At 41.9% G+C, this 27780-nt stretch overlaps 3 protein-coding genes across 5 annotated transcripts; 1 reads left to right on the forward strand and 2 right to left on the reverse strand.

The window, feature by feature from the left end:
* Positions 1-41: 41 nt before the first annotated feature.
* nim1k (NIM1 serine/threonine protein kinase) lies at positions 42-11836 on the reverse strand. The gene is made up of 7 exons (XM_038704593.1): positions 11700-11836; positions 4927-5500; positions 4124-4492; positions 3799-3911; positions 2249-2370; positions 1980-2126; positions 42-1635 (listed from the first exon to the last, which is right to left on the reverse strand). The coding sequence occupies exons 3-7, from the start codon at positions 4432-4434 to the stop codon at positions 880-882; spliced, it is 1449 nt and encodes a 482-aa protein (XP_038560521.1). The 5' UTR covers positions 4435-4492; positions 4927-5500; positions 11700-11836; the 3' UTR covers positions 42-879.
* Positions 11837-13067: 1231 nt separating this feature from the next.
* Positions 13068-20778, reverse strand: znf131 (zinc finger protein 131). 2 transcript variants are annotated; one of them, XM_038704053.1, is made up of 9 exons: positions 20624-20778; positions 19189-19336; positions 18992-19093; positions 18408-18552; positions 18099-18207; positions 17774-17965; positions 17258-17633; positions 16649-16779; positions 13068-14174 (listed from the first exon to the last, which is right to left on the reverse strand). In XM_038704053.1, exons 2-9 carry the CDS (start codon positions 19316-19318, stop codon positions 13647-13649), a joined length of 1713 nt encoding a protein of 570 aa, XP_038559981.1. In that variant the 5' UTR covers positions 19319-19336; positions 20624-20778; the 3' UTR covers positions 13068-13646. The 2 variants fall into 2 exon arrangements, with proteins under 2 accessions (XP_038559981.1, XP_038559982.1); XM_038704054.1 differs by lacking the exon at positions 20624-20778 and adding an exon at positions 20386-20519.
* A 3144-nt stretch (positions 20779-23922) lies between these two features.
* On the forward strand, positions 23923-27626 carry LOC119891300 (selenoprotein P). Of its 2 annotated transcripts, none has more exons than XM_038702805.1 (5): positions 23923-24051; positions 24749-24982; positions 25292-25504; positions 25606-25723; positions 25879-26526. In XM_038702805.1, the coding sequence occupies exons 2-5, from the start codon at positions 24780-24782 to the stop codon at positions 26524-26526; spliced, it is 1182 nt and encodes a 393-aa protein (XP_038558733.1). In that variant the 5' UTR covers positions 23923-24051; positions 24749-24779. The 2 variants fall into 2 exon arrangements, with proteins under 2 accessions (XP_038558733.1, XP_038558731.1); XM_038702803.1 differs by having other exon boundaries at positions 23933-24051; positions 24752-24982; positions 25879-27626.
* The last annotated feature ends 154 nt before the right edge of the window (positions 27627-27780 follow it).

The raw sequence follows: 27780 nt of genomic DNA on the forward strand, positions 1-27780 counted from the left end.
TAGTGTTATTTTTCCCCCCCCAAAAAACCCATACAAATACAGAAGTTTAGTATATATTTTAATCAACACATGAGCATGAACATGGCATCAGATAATCAAAACTTGTCTGAGTCAAAACTTTTGCCACATGAACTACTAATACCTTTAGTGGTTGGTATTCGTTCATTCATTTATTGGCTTTTTCAGGCCACAGGGAAAATAGAGTGAGGTCATTCAGGTCAATCAGCCGAACATCTCATAGAGATACATCACATAAGAAGGTAAGATGGAAATCTCTAGTCATGTCATCACAAACAGTAAGGAGTAAAATGAAACCAGTCTGTCTGCCTTCATAACATGATAGAAAACTAAGGCATTGACGAAAAGTGCTATTAAACATTAGATACACCACATTTCATGTACTGATTGCATGTTTTGCCACTTTATCACCTCAGCATGATGTAGTTGATTTATAACTTTTCCTTAAGATTTATTCTACATTGATTTCTCATTGGGGTTTTATTGGTGTTTCAGCACAGCTGAGCATAGAATGCGTATGGGCTATAAATATTGCCAGCCCGCATGACCCAAATAAAAAGTTACATAGGCCATCTAATTTCTCATTACTTAAATTATATTTCATAACATTTCCAAATCTCATGAGGTCCCCATCCCTGTCAAAAAAGGAGATTCACCAACATTCTCACAGAGACTAATTTTACTAGAAGGAAAATACTAAAGCAAGAAATCCCAGATTTCAGGAGCTGAGTAGAGTTACATATCACGATTTCAATTGAAACTGCTGGACTGAAAAGCACTTTTAAAATATTTCTAATGAAATCCATGCAATCTCATTCCAGACTATAAAGTCAATTAATTTCCAAAGCGAAGCAGAGCATTTCACAGAATCACACAAAGTTTAGATGTGTGCCTTAAACTACGGTACACTTTTAGTCGTTCCTTTTTACTTGTAGTTGGTCCGACTACCTTTGTGACCGCAGGCACGCTCTCAACAGCTCTTCTCTTGTGAGCACGGTGTAGTAGGATCCTGTAGACCCCTGTGATGGAGCTCCTGCAGTCTTTCCCCTGGTTGTTGAGGATGTGTTCTGAGGTGATCCCCAGTGTCTCCAGTGCTGCTTTTACCTCCGTCTCTTCCTCCCTGAGTTCAGACGGATCACTCTCTGCTAGGTAGGATGGGTCTAGTTTAAAGGGATCCATGGCACGCGGGAAGTCCACAGGGAGCAGCCACTCACAGCCCATCATCTGCTCCACTGTGCAGCGGTCACATGGTATGGGCTGGAGGATTCCCCTGATCAGCCTCTGGCATGCCTCTGGCACCCACGAGGGCAGGATGTAGGCCCCCTCCAGGATGCATCGCTTCAGTTTGGCCACAGTGTCGGCCCTGAACGGCATGGTGCCTGTCACCATAAAGAACAGCATCACCCCCAGGGCCCAGATGTCTACAAATATGCCCACATAATGCTCATCCCGAAACAGCTCAGGCGCAGCGTAAGGCGGTGAGCCGCAGAATGTGTTCAGTGTCTCGCTACGGCGGCTCAGCGTGCTAAAGCCAAAGTCCCCGACCTTGACACAAGAGCTGTTGGTGTAGAAGACATTTTCTGCCTTCAGGTCACGGTGGATAATGTTGTTTTCATGCTGTGGGAGAACAAGGAGAAACTGTTACGTAAGAGGGATCTACTTTCATGTTAATTCATTGCTTCAAGATGATCCAAACCATGATTATATTAATAGGGGACCATGACTCTGGCATGTAAATCGGTTTAATGATAATACACATAGGGCTCTGTATTAATATTTCGACATCTGTCAGAACACAACATTTACAAAGTAATTCTGTTAAATGTGCTCTTTAGGTTTGAATCCAAGTAATTCATTCTGATAGTTAGGAGACTGAAACTGGCAGCAGAAGCTTAAAGCGCACCAGAATGAGATTCTTTTACCTAAACATAATGCTTCAATATAAACTTACATGTACTGACCATGTGTTTGACAGCCGAGAGGATCTGAGCGAAGACAATCTTGCTCTCAGTGTCAGAAAGTTTCCCCTCTGTAGTAATCTTGGTATAGAGCTCCCCTCCCCCCGCATACTCCATCACCAGGTGTAACCGTGACAGCGTCTCCACCACCTGAACAAGACAAGGAAAGACAGAAAGGGTGACTAGAGTGTCAGAGTGCATTACAAAAGATGCCGGCCGGATGTAGTGATTACTGACAAATTCCATATTAATCAGGAGTGTGTGTGTCGAACCTCATAGAGGCGTATGATGTTGGGATGGTGTAGTTTCTCCATGCTAGACATCTCTCTGGACAACAGCCTCTGGGTCTTCTGATCCAGCTTGGTTTTGTCTAGGATCTTTATGGCCACTTTGTCTGGTGATGCCAAGGAAGGAGTGTAAGGTCAGTGGTCACTGACAAATGACACATTTCTACAGGAGAGCCAGTTGTACAGATCATTTAAAAGCATGCAGAGAAATACTTTAAACTGGCATTTCATCTCAATTGAACCTTGAAAGGGAGAAGGAAATAAAAACATAAATCCTGATGTTTTTAAAATTAACTGTTCCCACTGTGTCTGTCATAATTAAATAGCTAACTGATAACTGAAGCATTAGATGCATTACATACATTTTATGTTGATAGAAGCTAGAAAATGGGAACCCAGTTCCACCTAGTAAACACAGAATTACACCTGAAGTGACCAGGCCTCATGCTCTGCTCTAGATAATTTGATGGATTAGCTGGGCTCAGAAACCAATTTCCTTGATTATGTTCTGCCAGAGGGTCACTCCTCACTTTTAGCCCTATCTTAATAGGACATTAACCTTTGCACATGAAGAAAATTTGCTCTTTTGCTGTCGTACTGCAGTCGGGGTGAAGATTAAATATGAGAGTGCTGAGTGAGCTACACTGTCCTGGAATCTAATTTACCTTGCCACCTTTGCAAATGTGCTGAGGGGGGAACTGTAGCGCACATTAACACGTTTACGATTTTAATGTCAATAAAGATCAAAACCCTTTAGATATATCAAATTCAAAACTACTGATATCTTTACTGTATTCTGTTAAATGATTCAGAGATGTAAAACAGAGCTCAGGTAACTTAATGCAGAAAAGTCCAAAGTGGTGTTGAGATATCTAATTGTGCGTCCGTATGTATTATTCAGGCTGGTATTAGGCTCCCTCTCAGCTGTGACATAGCTTTCAATAGGAGCATTCAAAATGCATCGCAACACATTGTTTTTGGAGGACTAAATGATACCACTTACATGCACTCACACACATAGCATGGCCCAGACAGGCATACAGTAAAGCACAAAACAGAGCGCACACACAGCTACACACCCATTCTCCTCCCTCCCTTTTAGCCTTTGATGAGGCATGCAGCAATTTTAGCCGTCGCTAAGGAAACTGGAGATCTCTAATCAATCCATCTGTTCAAGGGCAGCAGACAGTCATCCCCTTTGTGGCTGAATCAGCCCCGTGGCCAGGCACACATCACCTTGTTAGTGAATTGCTACATAAGGACACACTTGTTAACGTTGCGGCCCATTGATGGAAACAGTGGAGCAGCCACATTATCACTTAAAACCAGCACGCCAGAGCAGAGAGAAATGGGAGCATACCTAAGATATTTTCTCCTTAAAGATGGATGCATTTAGTGTTTAAGTGAGGCTGATCATTTAAAACTACCTCCTATAACTATATAATCTCTTTACGGTTAGTATGATTGATGTTTTCCTTTGCTTGAGTGTAGGTATTTTAACAGTTGCATTTCAATGATGACTTGTAGTTTCTTGCCTTTGGTGAGGGCATGAATTCCTAGCTTGACATGGGAGAAATTTCCACAGCCGATCTCTCCTCGAATTTTGTAGAAGCCAATTCTTCTGCCCAGTGTTAGCTCACGGACCACCCTGTGACCAGATCACATAACAGAACATGTAACACAAAATTCTCTTTATGATATAATACAGTGGTGACGACGTAGTAAGAATTTCATTCTCCTGGTATGTCAAAAAAAAAGCAAATAGAAATACAACAAATGGGGATTCTAATATAACTTATGGTCACAAAGGCCCTATAAAAAAAAAAAAAGGTGTTTACTGCTTCTTCTTTTGACCCCTACCTTTCATCCTGGCACATATCCAGGTTCAGCCTTTCCAGGGGAGTGAGGCGGCGGATGGTGGCTCCCTCATCGTCTGTGTTGATGTCTGAGCTGTCCTGGCGGCTCCAGCGGGTGTACCTTTGGCCACCAGTGACCACAGCTGTGCCTCCAATCGAACCTCCGACAGAGTCTGCATTAGACTCCCCAGTCCGTGCGCCAGAAACGGAGATGCTCCCAGCGGTGCCTTCTGTCCCAGACTCCCCAGAGCCTGCTGTCCCTGCCCCAGCTTCAGCCCCTTCCGGGCTGCTCTCAGAGGGGCAGACAGCAGTCATCCTGCAAGGGATGCCCAGGGTGGCATGGGCTTATCTCATGGCTGGGAGTGGTGGAGGACTGGATGCGCAATAAGAAAAATATTTTTGTATTTCTTGCCACATTTGTGACAGATTTCTTGACAGCATTCTGTATAAAGTAGGCTCTGTTCAGATGCAGATAGTGACTGATGTTACTACATTATGCCAGTTCCTATCTAAAACTAAAAGATAAAAATGCTTTAGTAATACATTTTGTGCCGTTTAAAATACATTTGCAATGCATTGTTCTTCGTTGGGAGACTGTTAACTAAATAATAAGTCCCCATTTTTACAGTGTACAGAGCAACTACAGAATTGCCTCATACATACAGAGCACAAATGTTAAATAGCATCTTGCTTTTATACAGAAAATTAATCATTGTTATACTATTATAGAACCAGTATCATAGATCCAATATAAAAGTTGATTTAGAACATTCACAAGGGACAAAAAAAATCCCAACCATGACTTACTTTCAGATATGTGAGCCACTTAGAAGGTAAATTCTTTCAGTGTCCTTGCCCAAATCTCATTGCTTTTTAGCCAACTGAGTCACTAAACAAATGTTATGAATGTGTGTTTTCCAGCATTTCATTGAAACAGGACAGAACCTCCAGTCCATGGACCCAGGTGCGTGTTGCATCCAAAATGTCCCAAATCAAATGCAGCTGATAAACTGCTCTCGGCACAATGGAATATCACGATCAGTTTGTCATCTGAATCGTGGCGCAGTTGTAGTCTTGCTGCATTTCAAGAACTCCCAACAGTTGAAGCTTCATTTTTCCTTATTTGTAGATGTCGGTGTAGATGATGAGATGGACGATCAGATTGACCATGTGTTATCGGGTTCATGCTCACTGTTGTCTCTTGCAGAAGAGGTCTGTGGAGCTTTAATGGGCTCTTTTGAGACAGGGTATAAATAGGCAACAGGTTGAGGAGGAGGGAAGAGGGGCTGAATGGGAGGGGGGGGGGGGGGGGGGGTTGGAGAAAACCGGTTGAACAGATGACAGTGTCAGGGTACAGCCATAGCGTGCTCAGTGAGACAACCTGGAATGAAGCACAAGAGAGATACAAAAATGTCATTTATGATTAATTATGGTGCACATGCTAGTCCTCTTTCCTTTTTGTTGTCTAATTCTTGGGTTTTATTTTTTTCCCCCTCCCCACCTTTTTCCACCTTCTGCATGAAAGACTTTGTGTGCACATGTCAACACAAGTGGCCTGTGCAGTATCTGCTTAAGTGTCTGTTAATGCGTATTGTAAGCCTTACTTAATAGTGCTTTAGTCCTGCTCCAAGGGCGATGCAGGCTGAGGTTGCCATGAGAGCCAAAACAAACCAATCAGAGATCTCCCTCACTTTCTAGAAGATACTTGACTAACCTATTTCATTTCAATTACAGTGTATGAGTGATGACTGTCAATCCTGTGTGTGTAAGTTTGTAACTAGTTTATAATTGCATAAGCTCAGAATAGAAAGCTCCAATAATGTCCCATGTCCAAAAATATATTTTTTTCCTATGACAATGCAAATCAGCAAGTACAAACAAATTGCAGTGTTTAATTAGTCAAAATACCTTCTATTGCCAAATATTTTGGCAATAGAAGAAATGTGGCATGTATTTTAGCTGGGGACTTTGTTTTTGAAGTTGTTTTCAAATCACATTGTAAATTGACCATCATCTCCTGATAGTAGTTTAACGGAATAATAGTGTGCACACTTAATACTTTCAACCAGCTTCAGTCAAATTGTTCAACCTGACACCTGAATTAAGTTACCTTGGAAAATACCACAGTGAATGGCACATACGCGAACTTACTCGGACCGTACTACAATCAACAATCCTCCCAGTATTGAATCTGCCAGGTGTTTCCATACTCAGTCTTAACAATGGTGGCAACTGAGTGTTGCTAATTTTTCTGTAGATGAATACATTTGACGTGCTAGTGAGTATACGGCCGCAAACTGATGCACTAATTTACTCCAGTAAGCATAGTGGCCAGCTGTATTATATCAAACAAAACTATACATTTGTGACTCGTTTTTAGAGGTTTACATCTCCAGTCAGAAAACATTGACTTGGTGCTAAGTGTGACTGACAGGATAGGAAAGCTGGAGTAAGTAAGAGACAAACAAATGGCTGATTTTGTTCTTTTCATGGGATTTGTTGACAATAAACAAAATGTAGAATAATGCCATATCCTAATAATTTGCAAACTGTAACCTTCTGCACATTCATGAAATAGACCATAGTATACTTGTGCTGCATTTGTTTCATCTTGTTGGTAGGGAGCAAAAATGTACCTCAAGTTATCAGGTAATGTGAATGCAAATACATTCTTTTCTGAGGTGATGAAGTTAAATGGCGATGTCAGTAATCAACAGTTGAATGTGTAAATTAATTTTAAAAAAACGAACATGGACATGAGTTATAGTTGCTGTGAGTAATGAAACAATCTACTCTAACAGGGCATCCAGGGGAGAACAGATCATAAACTCAGTTAGGGTGCTCAGAAAAAGACACTGTCATGACATAACATGGTGTTTGTGTAAGGCAGGATTAGAAATAGTTAACTTATAGTGCAACATGGCGCTTTGAAGGGTGTTCTCTCATCCGTCTCTAAATTAAGATAAATGAATCTATGTTAAAGCCTCGCTAGGAAATCAAAGCAATTCTCTTTTGTAAGGCCTACAGTCTCACAGCCTTCAAACACCTTCCTGCCATTGCACCATGAATATCTCAGCATTGATCTCAGGCAGCCTAAAAGGACTTGCTAAGAGAGGAGAGGCCTCCCCTTTACAGCACAAAGCAACAAGCCCTGAATACCAGCCTTTTGTGTATGTAAATAAAAAAAAAAAAAAGACTAAAGGACAACCTGCATGAGACACATCAATAATTGGAGAGGTTGGGGACAAAATCACCATAAGGAAATGGTATTTTTCAATTATAGATGAATATTTACATGGTACTAGTAGTAATAGTATTGTATACTGAAAGGGGATTGGTTAATATGTCTTAGGATATAGCCAGTACAATGTCAAACAGTGTATTAGACACCAGTTTGCCATTTAACTTGCTGCAAATATTGTTTTATTTCATCACTTTAAAAGCACTGTGAGATAACTGTGACTGATAATGACTTTAAGTGGAGAGTTTCCCCACAGAGAGTCTAGATGAGCCAGATTGCTTTGCGTTTTGCTTCAACTAAACAGATTTACCTGGTTGCTCGGAGATGGATGCACGTTTGTCTTTTTCCCCCTCATGCTGAGGATTAGGCATCAACTGGCACTGAGTGTAAAAAAAGAGCGCACAATGCCATGTTTACAGCTCTAAAGTGCTGCATTGAGCCTCAGTTCCCATGTTAATGATGTGCACGAGCAGACTGACGGATTTATACACACAGGGACAGAGCACAACAGAGCAGTGGAATTAGAAACCTTAAATATATAGTACCTTGCTCATACCAGTCTGATTGTGAATTAAAGCTGAAATCGTCCAGTAAAACACCGTAAATCATTTTAATCATACACCATGTTGGGAAAAATTACTGAAGACTAACTGGTTACAGCTTTGTCATTTAATTAGCTTTTGCCTCCGTTTTAAAATTCTGATTAGACCAAGCAAGCAAAGCAATATTAAAATCAGTTTTAAAGCAACAAAACCTTTCAAGAGAAAAAGCAGGTCTGTTGAAGGGATATTTGTAGTAGAATTATGATGTTTTAAAAAGAAGGCATCTTGGGTCATGAGCTTTGGGTAGTGATTGAAAGAATGAGATTGCAGATACAAGCGTCTGCAATGAGTTTCCTCCGTATGGTGGTTGGGCTCAGCCTGAGATACAGGGCAAGGAGCCCAGACATCCGGAGGGAGCTGCTGCTTCTGCATGTCTGATCAAGGATGCCTCCTGAGTGGCTTTCCGGGTACATCTAACTGGTGGGAGAACCTGGGGAAGAGCCAGAATACGCTAGAGATTATAAATCTCATCTGGTTTGAGAATGCTTCTGGAACACCCCCCACCACCCAGAGGAGCTGCAAAATGTTGCTGGGGTGAGGGATGTCAGGACTACATTGCTTAGCCTGCTGCCACTGCGACCCGGCCCAAGGTAAGCAGCAGAAAATGGGCAGACTGGATGCATTCATCCATCCAGTCTGCCCAACTTTGCTGTTTCAAGTAAGAATTGCAGACAGATGTACCATTCAAAAACTCACTCAATACAGTACACTGCTTACAGCAAACAGGTTTATAAGTCTGCAAATTGCAAGCCCTTCATCTGCAAACACTGTCAGCTTTGCCAAATACGGGTCCTTACTCACCAGAGACTCAATTTGTCTGAGGATCCCTAAAGAGAATGAGGATCACACTGCTAGCATCAGCAGCCTCTTCACACACACTCCAACAAAAGAAAACGCAAGAGCCCATCCACAGCAGCTGTGGATCAAGAATTAGACCCTCTTTCCTAAACGCCTGTCTGTGCCTGTAGTTAGACATGGTAAGAGAACAGAGGAACTGTTTCTCCCATCACAAGCCATAAAGTGTCTAACTGTAACAGAGTTCCTCCTCTTTGTTTTGTCTCTAACAAAGCTCCTCACTCTGCCTCCCATTCCCTCTTTTTTCTTGAGCTTTTATCCCATTCTCTTTTTCATTGCCGTTAAGCGTTCAGGCATAAAGGACAACAGGAGCGCTCCAATGCACACACATTCACACACCCTTTCCTCAGACAGACACATGCACAAGTACGCTCATGTAAATACATACAGAAGTGTGCGCACACAGACACCACTCTCCACACAAAGCTCCCCCAGTGTGTTAATTGAGACGCACGGCTGACAAGAATGAAGAGCTCAGCAGTGAAAGAGCTGCGACAATGAAGACTATGGGCCCTAGGAACAGAGAGGCAGGCCTCTCTGGAAGCTATGGAGCAAATATTTCACATTTCCAAACCCCGCCCCCTGCTGAAACTGAGCAGCAAACTCAGCACTCTGGGTTTAAATGCAACACACCAACTGGATATTGGACTTCCTCACAAACAGACCCCAGTCAGTTCAGATTGGCGGACACACCTCATCTCTAGTGCTAAACACCGGAGCCCCCCTGGGCTTTGTGCTCAGCCCCCTCCTGTTCATGCTGTGCACCCACGACATGGACAGAACTCTGTTGTGAAGATGGCGGACGACATCACCATCATTGGCCGGATTTCAAACAATGAATTCATATTGGGTGGAGATTGATAATCTTGCAGAGTGGTGTACAGTGAACAACCTACTGCTCAACATCAGCAAAACCAAGGAGCTGACCACTGATTTCAGGAAACAGCAGATAAAGACACACACTCCTGTCTACATCTGTAGAGCAGAGGTGGAGCAGGTGAACAGTTTCAGGTTCCTGGTATTTAACATCACGGAGAACCTGACACAGTCGTCTCATCTCCACGCTGGTGAAGAAAGCTCAGAAACAGCTTGAGGAAGCTTAAGGCCAAATTCCTGTACCAAGTTCTTGTAATTTTTTATTTATTTAAACAGGAGTAATAGAAAGCATCCTGACTGGAAACATCACAAACTGGCATGGGATGTGCACGGCCCAGGACCAGAGGGCTCTGCAGCAGGTGATTAAAACTGCACAGAAGATAATTGGTACCCATCTCCCGAGCATCAGCGATATCGGTGAGGTGAAGTGCCAACGCAGAGCCCAAAGGATACTAAAGGGCAGTACCCCCCCCCCAGCCACAGCATGTTCACCCTGCTGCCTTCTGGGAAGAGAAATAGAAGCTTCAGTTGCCACACCACCAGATTTCAGAGCAGCTTTTTCCCCTCAAGCTATTGGACTTTTAAGCTCAAATTCATCCTCCGCACTGCTCCATTGATTATAGTTCATTTCTGTTTAGCATTTTTATAATTGCTTCTGTATTAATGTATATTGTCTGCTATGTAGCAGAAGAGAGTTACAAAACTCAATTTCACTATATAAATTATATTGTGACAAATAAATGTACCTACCCAACCATTTGTCAGTGCCAGCCAATTACTACTATAGTTGTGACAATACAGAACATGTATTACTGTATCGCTCCCAGTACCAGAGAGAGCGAGGGTCTCTGAGGCCTTAACAAAGTTACCATGACACTGTATGCAGGGAAATCAAGAACATAAGTCACTGTAAATCCTGCATCCTGTGGTTCAACTCAAAATCTATTTGGTCTATTCATATATTTCTTCCTGCTTTACAGATCATTCTGAGATTGCATGTTATACACTGTCAGCACTTTAAAGAGGTTCGCATCAAAGAAAGAACACACCAAACACAATGTTTCATGTGCTCTGACTGACTATCAAAAGAATAGAAATCAAGAACAAATTTTCAGGCGGAAGTAAACAGACCTATTATACAGACCAGACTATTTTTGCTTCAAAAATATGGAAATGTGCTCAGTTTCTAATCCAGGTCGACATTGAAAGAATGATTGAGGCAGGTTTAAAAAAAAAAAAAAGTCTTGGTTTCATGAGGTTTCCTTTCCTTGTAGCCACAGGCCCGTTTTAGTACTGCATTGCTGAGTCTGTGCCTATCAAACTACTTTACTCCTAAAAAGCAATCTATTGCTTACAGGCCTTTGCTACAGATCAAGATGATAGTAATCAAAGTGTCAGTCAATCTTTCCTTAATGAGACAAAACCCCATCAGATTACAACAGGTAAACTCTTCCATTCTTTGCCCAGTTTCATGAAGCCTAGGCTACACTGTGGTCAGAACAGTGAAGGATCGGTGAGACAGGTGCCCAAAATTGACACCTTAAATTGCGCGCGTGCGTGCGTAACTGCCAAGTGATGCACTGTGATCCTTTTCTTTAGTGATGCATTCAATTAAACGACTACAACCTTTGTTAAATTTGACTAAAATATAACAAAACATGGACCGCAAGAATATGACAAAAAACATTCTCGGTGATATGATACGAGTTCTATAGGCTACCAGAGATTATTTATGAGGTACTGCTGAGTCGCCAATCGGTACATCTTGTGACAGTGCTGTGCTAGAATATAGGCCTAAATACTTTGCATTTGCCAGCTTTCCAAACACATCCCTGCTTTCGAGTAAATAAATCTTGCAGTGCATTAAGTGGCTTGTCTATCGGCGTTCAATGACAGTCAACAGTTAACATCTCGCGACAGGCCATTCCCTATGAGCCAGCGCGTTTCTCATCCCACTCCTGACAGTATATAAACACCACAGAGCTTAGTTTGTGAATCAGTCTTACTTGAGTGAATATCTTCATGGGCCAAAAGCTTTACCGACCTCGCTGTAATCATCTTCTCCGGTGACCGATGACATTGAGCGCACTGGCCCTGCAGCAGCTGCTTCCTCTGGTTCAGTCTGTTCTTAAAGGAAATCCACTTGACTGGCAGGTAAAGCAACCAATCGGCTACGGACTGAGGAGTCCACAGTGCTTCTCGTACCCAATCAGAGTCAGGAACTACGACTTTATTTGAGTTCAGCACCACAGGAGCTGTTCAGAGTACGAGGCGGCGGGTCTCACCGGGTAACCTAACCTGTGTGTGTCACTCACCATGGTCACCGGCCGAGCTGTTAGCACAGCAGAGGTTCAAGGTGGGGTCACAGGACCAGCAGGAGGCCTGAAATATAAATGTGGGTTCATCAAACTGACAAAAATACAGTGAGGTCCACTTACCAGCCCTTTCCAGGTCGTCCTCAGTGGATGGAGTTTGCTCACTTGCTCATGGATATAACTTAGTAGGCTACCCCCACTTTCAAATGATATGCACATATGCTGTACATTACTTGGACTATCTTATTTTAGATTGCAGTTCGACTGTTTTACTGTGTATTTATTATTTAAGGTAATACAGCCTGTATGGTTGGTCGGAATATTTGAGGTGTGATATCCTTGGGATGCAATGGTTTAATATTCTGTGAATACGATCCCTTTCACGTCACTAATAGATTCATCTCAGTCACTAGTTTCACAGTCAAGTTAGAATGAAACTATCCACTGGGCTCATCCATATTTAACAACAAAAGGTTGTTGTGAACCCTGAGATTTGAATGCCTTGGGTTCCTCATCCATCAGTAGCGCCAATGAAGCCTCTTAAATGAGCTAGGTAATGAACAACAGTCCAGAGGATTTCTTTTAACTTTGCCCAACTGCTTTTAATAACTTACTTTCTCAGTACAAGTGCTAGACAATTATCTTAATTATATTCTTTTGATGTCTTATATTTATACTTTATTTCTCATGTTATATTTTTTTGCCACTTGGGGGCAGTGGAAACAAGCTGTAAACACAACATTTAGATTAAATTAGCCACCTTAAAAACTTCATGACTGTATTATATAATTATACGCTGGGTTTCTCACAGCTTTTTTCATTGATGACAGCTGCCTGCTGTATGCGGAAACAATGCTGATGAGAGAGGTGAGTCTGAATCAAACATAAAAAAGAATCTGTAGAGCTAAAACGTACTGCAGAGTTGGGTGGTAAGTCTCTATGGATTCATCACTATTAACAACTTCTTTCACAATACACAGTCATTTAACCCATTGCTAATAAAAAAATATTGATTACATCAGCTTTAAGGAAGGAAAAACAAACACACTGAAGGCATAATACACTCAACAGCATTCCTAAATATGTGGATGAAAGAGCTATTCAGGAAACCAATTTTATTCCATATCTGAGTTTTACCTACAAAAAAAAAACAAAAGTCAATAGGAACTTGAACAAAACTGTGGCATAAGCGCTGAGGAACATCAGCACCATACATCGGTGGTTTAATAAGCTGCAACATGAACATTTCATTCATTGTCAAATTGTCTTGGCATGTGACCCAAACAAAAAAAAAAAAAAGACAAATCGTAGTTAAAATAAGGACACAGAAAAAAATAAAACACATGAAAATTGATGATTAAGATTGATGAAGCAATGAAGAGTCAGAATATGTGATATGATAGCTTTCAAATAAATACAGGATCATAAGCAGGAAACGATTCATATCCATAACTGTTCATAACGCATAGTTCAAAATGTGAGGTTGGTGGGAACCGAGTCATTCAATGTGATGGCAGACAGCAGGACATATTGAAGTGACATGCTTTATCCCACATGCAGTATCCTTTATGGAAACTAAGATGTCCGCTAAACGATAATGTCCCGCAGGTCATTTAAGACACAGTCCTTTTCACATTCTCATACAACCACTGTTTGTTCTGCCTCCTCAACGTTCACCATTTCACCCTCCATCTCTACTTCCACCTGCGAGTTCACCACCTGCTGCCCATCAACTTCAGTTGTGGTCACACGCACCACCTGGATCTGCACCCCGGCCCGCTTTAATCTCTCCACATCCTCTTCACACATCTCTGCCACCCCTCCGTCCTCCACCACAACTGTTGCGGTCTCCTCCATCTCCATCACATCCACAGGCTCCACTGTGATGTGCTCCACCTGAATTCCATCGTCCAGCAGAACCGTTTCGGCTCCTTCTATGCTCTGTGTTGCGATGGCGAGAGCGGTGGCTCCGGCGGAGTCAGTGATGACCACTTCTTCAGTTGACTTACTGTCCTCAATGGAATGGACATGTTTGAGGTGCACCTTTAGTTCTTTTGGGTGGGTGAACCACATGTCACACATGGTGCAGTGGTTGGGCTTGTCTCCTGTGTGGCTCACAAGATGGTCTTTGAACTGGTCCCAGCTGTTAAATACACTACTGCAGACCTAATGGAGGAGGTGGAGGAGAAAATAATAGGTCATGATCATAAATGAAAATAGGAGGACCAATAGCATTCTTCCCAATGAGTAACATAGGAAGTGAACTGATAAAACATTAGATTCACTAGAAGAAAGGGATGTCCCCATGAAAGATTGAGGATTAATCGTGGGGGCTATAAAACTTGACAAATGCCCTAAACTGTCCTCATTTGTCTATTTTTGTCCAAAACCAAAAAAACATTCTTTACTAATGTACGACCAGGAAAAGAAGTAAAAAACTGGAACCAATTTTAGCTTGAAAAACGACTTCAACAATTAGTTATGTAAGTAGTTACAGATTAATTTTCCATCTATTTAATAAACAATTAATCAACTAATCCCAGCAGCTCACCTCCTTTGTTTCCTTGTCATCATGAACAGAAAGCTGTTATGCAAGCTGTATTTTCTTAATACAGAAATACATTATTCACTACCGGTCAAGCATATCTGGCCTATAGCGGGATCAGGTTTACTAATACCAAATATGAAATGACTTGGATTAGGAGCAACAGTCATCTGCTTACCCACTCAGTCTGTCTCAGTAATTACACTGCTTTGCTTACAAAGCTTTCTCCAACACTTGTACTGCGCTAAAACAAAGTGTGGAGATACTTATATAAAGAGAAATAACTCTGCTCAGTTTTTTAGAGATTGTTCAATATGTCTTGTCAATATGTCAAAGTGATTTTTCAGGGTGTGATCGAAGTTAGTTAGTTTCTTGATAGACAGATGGCTTTACTTGTTTCTAAAGTAACCGGTTACTAGCTGCTGTTAGCTAAGTTAGCCACGCAGCTAGAGGTCCCATTAGCAAGCTGACTCTGCCCACACTCAGAACCCGGGCCTGAAAAACTCCTCCTCCCAGAGGTCCAAAGCTCCTGTGCTTGCGGTGTAAACACAAACAGTTCCCCGGTGCTTGAGCTCCCAGTCCGGGCAGAGTGAGCTAAGCTAATAGGGCCATTAGCTGCACGGTTAACTGCGCTAACTAGCTAACGGTTCAGTGAGCAGCAGTTGGCGATTACTTTAAAGCTGTCCATCCAGAAACGCCATAGAATAGAATATATTCCAGAATTTCTACACAATCAGGGAATCAGAAACATACACCGACCCCCGGGAACACAATGCTCTTGTGGCATCTACCGTTTTTCCAAACTAATTTTTGTCTGATTTGTGGTCTGATAAACAGAAATTCATCAAATTCAGAGCCCCTTATCCCTATTTTCCCAAGTTAAAGCTGTCATATGCTTTCGAGAGAATGAGGCGGTGCAGGCTAAAGCACTGGGTGTAGAAAGAGAACTTAGTGGCAGCTCCTCACCAGGCCCTCAGCAGGCTTCCGTAGTTGGCCAATCAGATGAAAGTGGGATTTTAGGAAGGGGGGGTCGTAAAGAGACAGGAGCTAAAAATAACATGTTTCAAACAGAGCATTAACTGAGCGGCTGCAAGGCCAGTATAAGATAAATAGGGATTTTTTAAAAAAACTGATTCAGGCAAAGCTCTAATGAAATCCTAGAATAGAAATACAGAGCTGGAACTGAGCATGACAGATTCCCGTTAAACTACATTTACAAAGTAAATCACCACAATCTTAGAAACGGGGGCGGCTGTGGCTCAGGAGGTAGAGTGGGCCTCCCACTAATCAGCTTTTCAATCTCCGGCTCCTCCAGCCTGCATGTCGAAGTGTCCTTCGGTAAGATACTGAACTCCAAATTGCTCCCAAATTGAGTGTGTATGAATGATTTGTTTCTGGTGAGCAGCTGGCATGGTAGCCTCTACATTCATCAGTGTATGAATAGGACAAATGTGACATTAAGTGTAAAGCACTTGGAAGACTACAAAGGCAATATACAAGTACAGTCCATTTACCAAACGGTAAGATAATACATCAGTACATAAAGCAATGTTTCCCACAGAATGACAGGGTAACTGTGGCACCGGGGGGTGTGTGTGCGCGTGCAGTCAATATTGACTTTAACTTAGCTCTCCTTATTAGCTAGGCTCCTTACATGCTTGCTAATAACTTTTTTTTAAGTTGGGTCTCCAACACTGACAGCGTTGTGTTGGACAGATTTGTGCAGGTGTGTGTGCAGGGAGGGAGAGAGAGAGAGAGACGAGTGAGAGGATGTGCTGCGCAAATGCGCTACGGCACTCTGCGATCAAATATGATTTTAAATAGGCCTAGTAAAAAAAACGCGGTCAGCGTTGATTATGGTGGGCCACCAAAAATAAATGAACGTATGGGAAACACTGTACAGTATTACTTCATTATTCAAAACATCAGTCTGCACACTAAACCGTGTATCAGAATCAATGTGTCTTTCAGCATTGAGTGAATAAAGGCATTTACAGAATGTAAAAAAAATTATTCGGGAAATCTTTTTGCTACTGTTTATACTACACCGGTAGGGGTTTGGCACTTGATGGCCTTGATTCTGGACAAACTGTACCTGGCATTCATAGAGTTTCTTGCGTCCTTTCTTGGCTCCGGCACCATTCTGACAGGCTGCCATATGGCACTTCAGTGTGCTGTTCCTTGCAAATCGCTCATGGCAATCTGGACACTCGTAAGGTTTTTCACCTACAGATAAACATACAAAGTCAAGAATGTATTTCAATGCAAGATGTGTAACACAACAATGATATGGCCAAAAACGACCACGATATATCTATCTATCAAATCATTATTTCTTTCAACTTTAAAGGCTGATTTTTGCTCCTGAGTGAAAGTTGAACAAACCAGATGGATAACTGTGGTTATAAACTAACTGTTTATGGTCAGAACATGCCAAAAAGTGGATCACTTAAATATGAGGTAAGACCTTCAACAAACACGCATGAGTAAAATTAATAAAATCTTTCTTCAAAAAGAAAATCCTAATGGAAAAATTAAGTGCTAATTTGTTTGTGATTCAAATTGTTATATTTTTATTGAGGAAAATTATATCGCAATAATTATAATTTTCTTATTGCCCAGCCCTAAATATATAATTATGAACACACTAAGAGTAACTGACATATTAAGAAACCAAACACACGGTCTTTATTTTCATTCTCACCAGTGTGCTTCCGCAAGTGCTCCTTAAAGTGGCCAAAGTGGTCAAAGTGCTTTTTACAGTATTCACAAACATGCACTTTCTTCTGGGGTTTCTGGTTTCGAGACAGCTCTTCTGCATCAAAATGAAACGTGCTGATGTGTTGCTTCAAGGCGCCCTCCCGCGTGTAGGCTTTACCGCAGTGGTGGCACACATGGGGTTTTTCCAGTGAGCCCAGGTGTGTTTTCAAGTGCTGTTTGAGGTGGTAGTACAACTTGAAGCTACGATCACACTTGTTGCAGCGGAACATGTTGTCCACTTGGGAGATCTGGACCTCTACGACCTCGACATTTTCAAGTACCTTGGAGGCGGTCACCGTTTCCTCCTGATACACCACCTCCTGCCAAGCACAAACACAGGCAAAGCAGGGTTAATCCTTTTACATGCACAACTCTACTCAACTGTATATCCAAATTAATAAACCAAAAGAACATGAAACTCAGCTTAAATTAAGGTGTGTACAAATATAAGTCAATATACCTCTTCTATTTCTCCCTTCTTTATGACCTGTAGCGTAGGTTCCCCTTGCTGGTACTTGCTGGTTATGTCAGCAAGAAGAGCCAAAGCAGAGTCATCTGACGCTTCCTGAGCAGTCTTTGCAGCGTCAACCACCTCCTCCAGTCCAGTGTCCTCCACCTCAATGGCCCCTTCTCCTATCACTTCAATCTCCACCTAGAGAACGTTTTAAACATTCAGTGTTGACTATAGAATGTGTAGATAAAGTAAGGGTGACACTTCATACATCAGGCAGTTTTAGCGGCAAGAATTGATCTTAGGGAACTATGTGACCATCATGAACACTGACCTGTTCCCCTTCCACTGAAGGTAGGGTTTCTGTAATCACATTAGATGTCTCAGCAATCTTCCTCTTTTTGCCTTTGCTCTTTGCTGTCGGCGAGGGATTCTCGTTTATCCTATACGAGAAGATGAGCTCTTATTGAAAAACAACACTGTTTTTGCTAAAAAGGACTCCTGAGACTAATTCCCATCTAGGCATTGAAACACTTAATCACTACATACATAAATTACATTACTTTAATTCTGAGTTCCATTCTCAATTCTAGTGACACAGTTGTAGCTTCTTGAGCAGTGATCAAATGTATGCAAGTCTCACTTATTGCTGAGTGCTTTGATGGCTTCCTGCATCTGGAGGTATTCAGCAGCCTTCCAGACATCATAGGCCTCCTCTTCTCCAGCTACAACTAGCATTGCTGTGTAAGTGAACTCCATCAGCTGGCGAAAGGCTGTGTTACTTACTCCTGTCAGAGCATGACAGAGCAGCAGTGGTCAGTAAAAGCTGTTACACAAGAAAATACATCTGTAGCTGAAAATTCTAGAGATGTTTGGAACATAAAGCACATTCAAATGTTTATAATGCCACTTTACTTTTACAAACATTTTTTTTTTCACAACCTGGGTCACATTTTCATAGGGAATATACAGAAGTAGCAACAGTAAGGGCAGTAGTAGATTTCAGAGGAGCAAGTAACACATGTGTCTGACATGCTCTAAACAAAACAATTGTTTTATCCAAATATCTCAAAAACACTTATTTGGCAGCAAAAACTTTAGGCAAAGATCAATTGAAATCATGAATGGCTTTGTAAAAGGCCATGTGCACACAACTAAAGAAAAAAAATGAAATACCTCTCTAATGGATGATGACAACCAACAGTTTGGGTAATAAACTTAAAATACCTTCTATCTCCACGAGCGGCTCCTGGGTAAAATCCTGAAAGAACTTATGGAAAAACTGACTGCATGCTGCCAACACTGCTTTGTGAGCTCTGAACTGGTGTCCTGCAAGAGACAGGAGAGATGGAAATGAGAAGCATTGCTTTGGAATTTCTCTTAGACATTATAAAGATCATCTTTAAAAAGGTATGCCTACTCACCATCCACAATCAAGGTAATGTCTGTGAACTGGTCCAGCTGTCGTTGTTCATTAAGTTTGTCCATCATGACTTTGTAATGTGCTGGGTACTCACTGCCTCGGTCCACCTCCACCTCCAGCTCCGCCGCCATTATTGACCTTATCCCTCTCTGTACAGAACCAAGGAAGATAGACATGCAATTCTTAATACTGTTTGAGGAAAGTAACAAAGCAATCACCTAAACTGCCCACACATGTGCGAGCACTTTGAACTGACCTCTACTACTGGGGCTTGTACTATGAATCAGAAGTGACCCATCCCCACCCCAGTCAGATGTACCTGTGCCCCAATGATGGGGCAGTGATATTATAAGACTATTAACTTGCGCATTCACACAGTCTAATAATATAGTTTGCATGGGCCATATGCTGCAAACAGCATCCCTTTTCTGTGAACGCGCTCATGGCTTGATTGGGAAACCCTGGGTTGAGTTACTAAGTTGATAACCCAAGTCATGTGTCTGCTTAACGTGATGTATGTTGAACTTGCATCGTAGTACAGGCCCCATGTTACAATTTGCTCCACCGTTTCAAACAAAAGACAGTTTTGAGGAATTGTTTCGTTTGACAGTGAAACAACTTACAGCAGGAAGACCACCAGCCAACATTTTTTTTATATCTGTACTGAGGAGGAGAGACCATTTTAATTCTTGAATGGGCAACAAATCTCTCCTGAACAGCTCCACTACACTCTGACTGAACCTCACATTGTCCAATATGACAGTGAAACAACTGCTGTAATTTCATGACTGCTAGGAAGGACTGCTGTACTTGTAATTGTATTGGTTGAAATTGTATGAAAGGCTTTACAGGGCAACAACATTGCACAGTCTGAAGAAGCCAAGATGGGGGCCCACGAAATCCCATCACTAATGTTACTAACGTTACGCTTCCCAGCAACTGCTCAATAAACTGTACAAATATGATATATGAATCACCCTGCTACATTTTTAGAGCTTGACCTGCCACACTAGGAGACGGGCATATAATTCAACGAATGATCCAACACATGCTCGTTCGTCTAGCTAACAGCTTTGCTAAGTTAGTCCAGCCCGATGTTAGCCTAACTAGCAAACACACACAGCCCTGCCCCCCGCAGAAGAATAAAATAAGTACTTTAACATACCCGAGAAATATATGTAATCAAAGCCCAACTTACCGGGACAAGATATACCTATGTAATGGTTTCGATACCGGAACTGGAACATAAAGGAAATAAACACGGCACAACCCCAGAGTGTTGCAGGTAACGGGCCTCTTAGCACGCTCGCCATTTCGCATTTGACAATCAACATTACGTCATCAAACCGCGCATTAAAATACACTTTTCCAAGACCGATTTCCTAATTATAACAGCTGCGGGTCAAAACACACGTTAGACCCATCGGTATACATACCTAAAGTTTGGCTACACTGCTTCAGAAAGTTGTTTAGAGATAATAGTTCCCTCGACGTATGTATCGCTGTTGTACTCTCGTTGCTCCAAAAAGGGCGGTCGTTCAACCCTCGGGCCTCGGAATCCCAGAAACCCTTGCGAAGTCAGGGACGCCTTGGAGCGTTGCTTAGTGACAAGCTGTGAGTGAGCTGTGTGTGACAACTGTTTAGATGTTCTTCTTCTCCACTGCAATGAAACTAAAAGTTGGGGTACCAAAACGGATAAAAGTTTATTTAATTTGCATCACATTATCATCTGCAACTATTTCTTTAATAGTAAAAAGATGGCCAATGCCTTCTGCCTATCCAAATAAACCCAACACTGTCCATAATGCGCCATAAGGCAGACAGTTACATTCACTTCAGGTTGGGTAACATGGGGCAGTAGCTGGGAAAAATGCCTTTTTCCTAAAACAAAGGAATTAGTTAATTTGTCAACTGTGGGTATTTAATTTACTATATAATATGTTACACAGCCATCTTCAAGATACAAATAAAAGTCTACAACATGTTAATTTATATGTCAGCAAATAGACGTTGAGTTTAGGGGGGTAATTATTAGCTAGGCCACAGTTTAAGTATCTCTTTCACAGACAACAGCCACAGTGCCTACTCTTGTTTGCAAAAGTAAGCAGAATGTATAAACCAGGGTCAGCAGAGACTTAAGGTCAGTTCAGATGTCACAACACTGCAGCTTTTGAAAAGCATTCACTTATCATCACCATGAAATCACCATGAAAGATGTGAATATTATGAAAAAACAAATATACGTTTCAGCATGCATCACCCATTTTTACGCAAGGTTGAAGTTTGAAGAGATAAAAATAAGATAGAACTTTTTTCATTCCAAAAGACATTTTTGTCATAGTATGAATAGTGAAATAAATATATACAGAGAATGTGTATACTGGAATGTATATCCATCCATCCATTGTCAACCGCTTATCCTGCGTACAGGGTTGCAGGGGGGCTAGAGCCAATCCCAGCTGACATCGGGCAAAAGGCAGGGTACACTCTAGACAGTTCGCCAGTCCATCGCAGGGCCACACATAGACAAACAACCACTCACGCTCACACTCACACCTAAGGACAATTTAAGGTTACCAATCAACCTAGTCCGCATGTCTTTGGATGGTGGGAGGAAGCCGGAGCACCCGGAGAGAACCCACGCAGACACGGGAAGAACATGCAAACTCCACACAGAAAGGCCGGGGAAACCAGGGTTTGAACCCACCTTCTTGCTGTGAGGCAACAGTGCTAACCACTGCACCACCGTGCCGCTTACTGGAATGTATAACCATAGTAAAATAAAGTGTAAGTTGAAAAACATGAACATATAGAATGAAGTGGGGTGCAAAGTGCAAAGGAATGAATATCAGTGTAGGGCAATAGTTACAATGTTCTAAAATACAAATTAGTGAAATAAAATTTTGCAGAATGACTCATCTATTTACCTATGTAACTATGTTACAAATGTTGCAAATCACAAGTGCAGAAATGAATGAATGGGAAAGCATGAATGAACACTGTGAAAGGGTGCATCATACAGGTGTGGGATGTTATATAACAGCAGATCAAGTGTGAGGCAAATATGTATGTAGTATGGTGCATGACAAAGGTTTATGTTGAAAAAGGTTTTTTAAAGATAGTGTGCTACATGCATCACCTTTAATGTTAGTTATTTAGTGTGGATGAATATTGTAAAATCAAATCAAATCTTTCTTATATGCATGTCAGTGTGCCCTGATAAAGAGACTATCCATAGGCCAGACTGTAAATGAGTAATACTGGGTCAAAGAACAAGCCAGTAATGTCTCACTGCACTGATCAGGTTCTGTTCTACCCATATGTATTATTTACAGTGCTCCCTCCATGTTGGTATGTAATGCTGCTCATGTAGGTGCATACCTCCAAGTCAACTAAATCTGCTACAGTGTGTGACTCAGGTGTTCCTAACAGAACTCCTAAAATCAAGACAAGCAGCGAAAAGTCAACTGTATTATGTAACAAACTTTAATTGTGAGAACTTAAAATGGTGACCCTTGGACATAAACAGGGGTGGAGCACAGAAACACCTTTCGACACTGGCAAACCTAGCTCAAAATACTGCCTAAAAATCTCTACGGAGAACAGCAAATACCTCTGTTCACACAGTTAAGAAGTTGCGAATATATTGTATTAGATTGTCAGGTGTTACTTTTATTGCGTCCATACCCTGTACTGCTTACCATATTTTCAGATAATATTTGCTTATATTCACTATGTGTTTCAATGCATTTTATTCTTTGTTAAACCACAATGTCATTGACATTTGCTGGGCTAGTTAGAAGTGACCTTCGACCTTGGTAATGCCATTACAGTGCTCTGCATGGCCTTTATCTGCATTCAACCACACCTGACTGATTAGGCTGTTTAAAGCTTTCTTATCTTCTTAAACTGATTAATTTCACCTATGTCTGGGTAACACGAATTCAAATGTCTCTCCATAATAATTTGGTAAAGCCCCTGAAATTAATCTCATTTTTTTTAAACTGCTGTCTTTTTTGGTTCTTCATCCCTCCTAAATCTCTACATTGTGAAGTTCATCATTTCATTTTCCCCTGTTGCTTGGGTGAGGCTATATTCAGTTTTTCTTACCAATTGTAGTCTACATTCTTTGGCCAGCAATGAACTATATGAATATAATCTTACTCACTTATGATCTCCCTTGTTCAGTGCTAAACAATACCGTTAATATTTTCCTACTTTTACTGTCCGTGTGTTAAAAACTGTAGGATACTTTCTCAGGAATGCCTAAGTTCTGCCACTTGTGCATGTTGAATGAGGCCTGTGTAGCTGTGTTTGTGTAGGCCTTGCAGAAACATGCTGAGCAGAGCACACTGACTGAAGTCCCACCCTCTGTCCTTTTTTCACTTCCCCTCTCTGCGCCATAAGTGAAAAACAGAATTGCTCAATGTTCCTCCATGTTCTGTTGTACTCATAATACACCTCTGTAATGTACTTTACACAACGTAAAAATTATTCCATTTGATTTACAAGGCAAATAATCTCCAGGGCTGAGATGTCTTAACCAGCAGTAATAAAGAGGTAACTTTTTCTCGTCACACTGTTCTCCTCAAAGAATTTGTCAAACTGCCAGTTCCTACAAAACATTTCCATAAAAAATGTGTCCTACTCATCCTGCCAACGGATTTCATGCACTGTGACTTTTTAACTTTAGAAAAGTGTAGGCATCAGCATACAGCTGGGACTGAACTTTGCCCTCCCTCCAGATAGAAAAACAACATGCAGAGTATAAAAGGGGGGGAGCAGTGGAGGAAGAGAGCTGTTTTTGTTCAAGGAGTTGCAGCGACGCAGAGCTGAGCAGAAAGAAGGACACATTAAACAAAGGGTAGGTGACAGAATACATTACATTTTACTTAACATGCAGTTATTTAACATACGGTACCCAGAAAGCAAAATGTATTTATCAGTGTTTCCCTTTACAGCTACGATAAAAAAATGGATCAGTGCTTAGCGATAGGACCTAAGGGTATTTCGCAATACAGAACATTTGAACCTTTTTAAATGCAAATGTTAAATTGTATGTGCAGTTTATCATGCATCCCGCTTCAACTAGCCACTGAACCACTTTTTACTTTTTTGTTTTACATTTTACATTTTCTTTGACTTTTTGAAAATCCAAGCATGCTTTCTGTTTGATTCTATGCTGTTTCTTTGTATTTATGGTGTGTATCCATGAGCATACATTTGTATAGAAACAACATGAGCACAGATTTGACAACTTCAAAGAAACTGCTTTGTTCAATCTACTAGTTGCACTAGTTTCCCTTCTATAGCTATATCCAGTCCAGCAAGCACTTAATTGAAAAGAGGTAACAGTTTGGGAGGGTACCTTGGACTATTTGGAGAATGTAAAAATGGTGCTAACCCTTCTCTGACCTTTTGTACAGTCTTATCACTTTTGTCTGCAGAGTTTAACCAGTCTCTGGTGTTCTCCCCTCCCTATTATTTTCTTTCACCTCTCACTGCTCCCTTCCCCATATTCTCCCCCCACCCACCACTATCCTCTTACTCTCTGTGCTCAGCAGATTGGGGCACTGAGGAGGCACAGCAGGGATGTGGGCGTGCCTCAGCCTACTCGTCACTCTCTGCCTGTTCCATGGGGGCGGAGCAGAGAGTGATGGGGGTGGGCCTCGCTGTGAGCTGCCGCCAGTCTGGAAGATAGGGGAGGTGGAGCCAATGAAGGGGGCCATGGGCCAGGTGACGGTGGTGGCCCTTTTCCAGGCCAGCTGATTGTCCTGCTTGGTGCAGGCTTCCAAGTATGTGCACATCACATTTTAGCCACCTTGACCTCTTGACATTCATGCTGCTTGGGTAGACAGGAAGTGTTACAGAAATGGTATTACATATTTAACAGTGTCAGATAAATTGTATGGGCTAGGCTTGCCAAGTTGGCAGCAAGGTATAGCAGGCTCAGACTGATCTGTCTTATGCAACTATTAAGAAGTTCAGTGTTGAAGGAGTGCACCCTCTTCATACTAGACTATCCAGAAATGCTTGATTAAAAACTTTGTTACTTGGCAATTGATTTTCAAACTCATGGTCTCTGATTTCCCTCACCTGAGCAGAATGGATGGCCTGCGCCAGATGCTGGAGAGTCAGGGTCTTAAGGATGTGGTCTACATGGTCGTTAACCAACAGGAGGAGCAAGCACAGCGCCTGCACCCCATGCTGGCACAGAGACTATCAGGGAACATCACACTCTACAAACAGGACAAACAACAGCCTGATGTCTGGCAGACACTGAGTGGCATGACAGATGACTTTCTCATTTATGACAGGTTTGTTACCTGTAGTGAATAGTTCATTCACATTTTGCAAGGGAAATTAAGCAAATATTTTTTAGTCTCCTCACCATGCTTTTCTATCCTTTTGCCATCAGGTGTGGCCGTCTCACACACCACATTTCACTTCCATACTCCCTCATCGGACAAGGCCATATTGAGGGTGCGATCAAAGATACCTACTGCAAGCGCATATGTGGTGACTGCACACATGAGGTACAGAGCACACGTAACTGCAAGAATACACATCAATTTAAAAAAAACAGTAGTCCTCAAACAACATGTTGGTAACCCATTTAATCAAAGATCCCACATACATTGAAATCCCTTTTGGCTTTCTTTCCTTTTCTCCTCTCTTAATTTTTCCACAGAGCACTGAAACACCAGAGGAGTGCAAAGAGAAAGCTGATGCACAGCCTGACGCAGACGGCACCCCAGCTGTAGTGGAAGACACCAGACATGGTCACCATCATGGACATGGGCATGGTCACCATCATGGACATTCCCATGGTCATGGCCACCATGGTTTTCAGCCCCGTGGCGTTGGCCATGGCAGTGATCACAACCATGGTCGTCACCATGGAAATCATGATGATATTGGCCAAGGTGTTAGACAACAGCATGAGCAAGATAGTGGTGTGCCTCAAAGGCAACATCATTTAGATTCAGGCCAGATGCAGCAAGCAGTGCACATTCACCACGTGATACAGGAGGCTCATAGAGCCCCTGTGAGGCCATGAGTGGCAGAGAAGGCCAGGTGAAAGTCAAAGCACAGCTGACAGTGGACAGCTGGCTCTGACAATGAAGCCTCTCCTAAGGCCAGCTGATGCTGACACTGACGCAGGCTGTTTGGCGATGCAGTGAGTGAGCAGCCCATTGGTCTCTGACACTGTGACGAGGCGTTGCCCGCCTCCTGACAGTGACACGGACTGATAGGCGATGCAGCCAATAATGTCAGGGAGACCTGACAGTGACGCTCGCCTCCTGCTGACTGACAGCAGCCTCAGCCAGCCCAATGAGTCTGACCCACAGCTGGTAGCTGAGCATGAGAGCAGCTGTAAGCTGGCTCTGATATCAGCCTCATATTAATACCAGCCACAAACACCAGGGGCAAGCACTCTTTTTACCAACAAGTATTACCCTGGGAGAGGGCACGGTAATCCCTGACAGCATAGATGTGGGATGGGTGAACAGGTGGAGTCCAACATCACACTTAAAGACAAAAAATAAGGCAGATCAAAACACCATCCAAAACGTATATTGGCAGCTTTTTGTCCATGTCCTGTTTTACCGGTCTCAGTCTCTCTGTCAGTGGGTTGCTCTCATCCTTTCTCAGGAGTGCATGTGCTTGTCATGTTCATAAATTGCCTCTTCCATTTTGCTCTCACCAACCTTTATGAAACCAGGCGCAAAAACTATGCTCTAGTGGCGTCTGTATGAAGTCAGGCAGGAGAGGGAGGAGAGGGTAGTTTAGGAACATGATAAACGCCTAAAACATTTTAATGTTCAGTATCAAAACATATTTGAGGGAATAGAAAAATCATATATAATCTGCAAATACTAAAAAAATCCACAAATGATTAAATAAGAATATGAGAGAAGATACAGTACATTGATTACAGATTGTGTGAATTAGGTATTTACCAGAAATGTCTGAAGGGCAAATCTGAAAGCACTGGCTAATTACTAGGGAAAACATTTAATAGCAAGCCTTGAATCATTTATACCAGTGTTTGCCTGTATGCTGTGTTGTTCTTGAGCACATGTAACAGTATGAATGGCTGTCTTTTTGTTTTGTACCCGTTGGTGTGACTTTTTTCACAAACATGCACATTTTCAATGTTGAGTACTTGGCATTTTCTAAATCTGCTATGTAGGCTGCAAATTGCTCACATCTATACAAGGCTTGCTGTAGAAAATAATACAAGGTTCTAATTGTTTAGAAAGGAAGAGGGAAAAGGAGAGTGAAGCAATGAATGACTGTTGGACTACACTCTGTACTTAATGATGATTTCTGCGGGAAGATGACAGTCACCCTGAAAATCTGATGATTGTACAGAGAATTGTATTGTGTTAAGGTTGTCAAACATGGAGAGTTGAATAAAGATGGGAGAGTTACTCTTTTGGTTTGTGTGTGTGTTCTCCTCAAAGTTAAAACAAAGAAGCTAGCAGTAAATGGATATATTTAAGCATACTAGCTAACTAGTACAAATTTGCTGTGTAAGAAAAATTATGGGGTCTGCCATGGATTGTATGTCTTGGGGGAGTAACTC

The sequence above is a fragment of the Micropterus salmoides genome, unplaced genomic scaffold (genome assembly GCF_014851395.1).
Source record: "Micropterus salmoides isolate LMB-PRFRI ecotype aquatic unplaced genomic scaffold, ASM1485139v1 Ms_hic_scaffold_7, whole genome shotgun sequence".
Lineage (NCBI taxonomy): Eukaryota > Metazoa > Chordata > Actinopteri > Centrarchiformes > Centrarchidae > Micropterus > Micropterus salmoides.

Excerpts from the sequence above, each read along its gene's own strand:
- nim1k (XM_038704593.1), bottom strand. The coding sequence starts at position 4,434 with ATGACTGCTGTCTGCCCCTCTGAGAGCAGCCCGGAAGGGGCTGAAGCT. Across the intron at positions 2,371-3,798 it reads AATTCATGCCCTCACCAAAG|ACAAAGTGGCCATAAAGATC; the intron begins GCAAGAAACTAC and ends TGGCATCACCAG. Across the intron at positions 2,127-2,248 it reads ACATCATACGCCTCTATGAG|GTGGTGGAGACGCTGTCACG; the intron begins GTTCGACACACA and ends TGTCTTGTTCAG.
- znf131 (XM_038704053.1), bottom strand. The coding sequence starts at position 19,318 with ATGGCGGCGGAGCTGGAGGTGGAGGTGGACCGAGGCAGTGAGTACCCA. Across the intron at positions 19,094-19,188 it reads CATTACCTTGATTGTGGATG|GACACCAGTTCAGAGCTCAC; the intron begins GTGAGTAGGCAT and ends TGTCTCTTGCAG. Across the intron at positions 18,553-18,991 it reads GCCGCTCGTGGAGATAGAAG|GAGTAAGTAACACAGCCTTT; the intron begins GTATTTTAAGTT and ends ATGCTCTGACAG.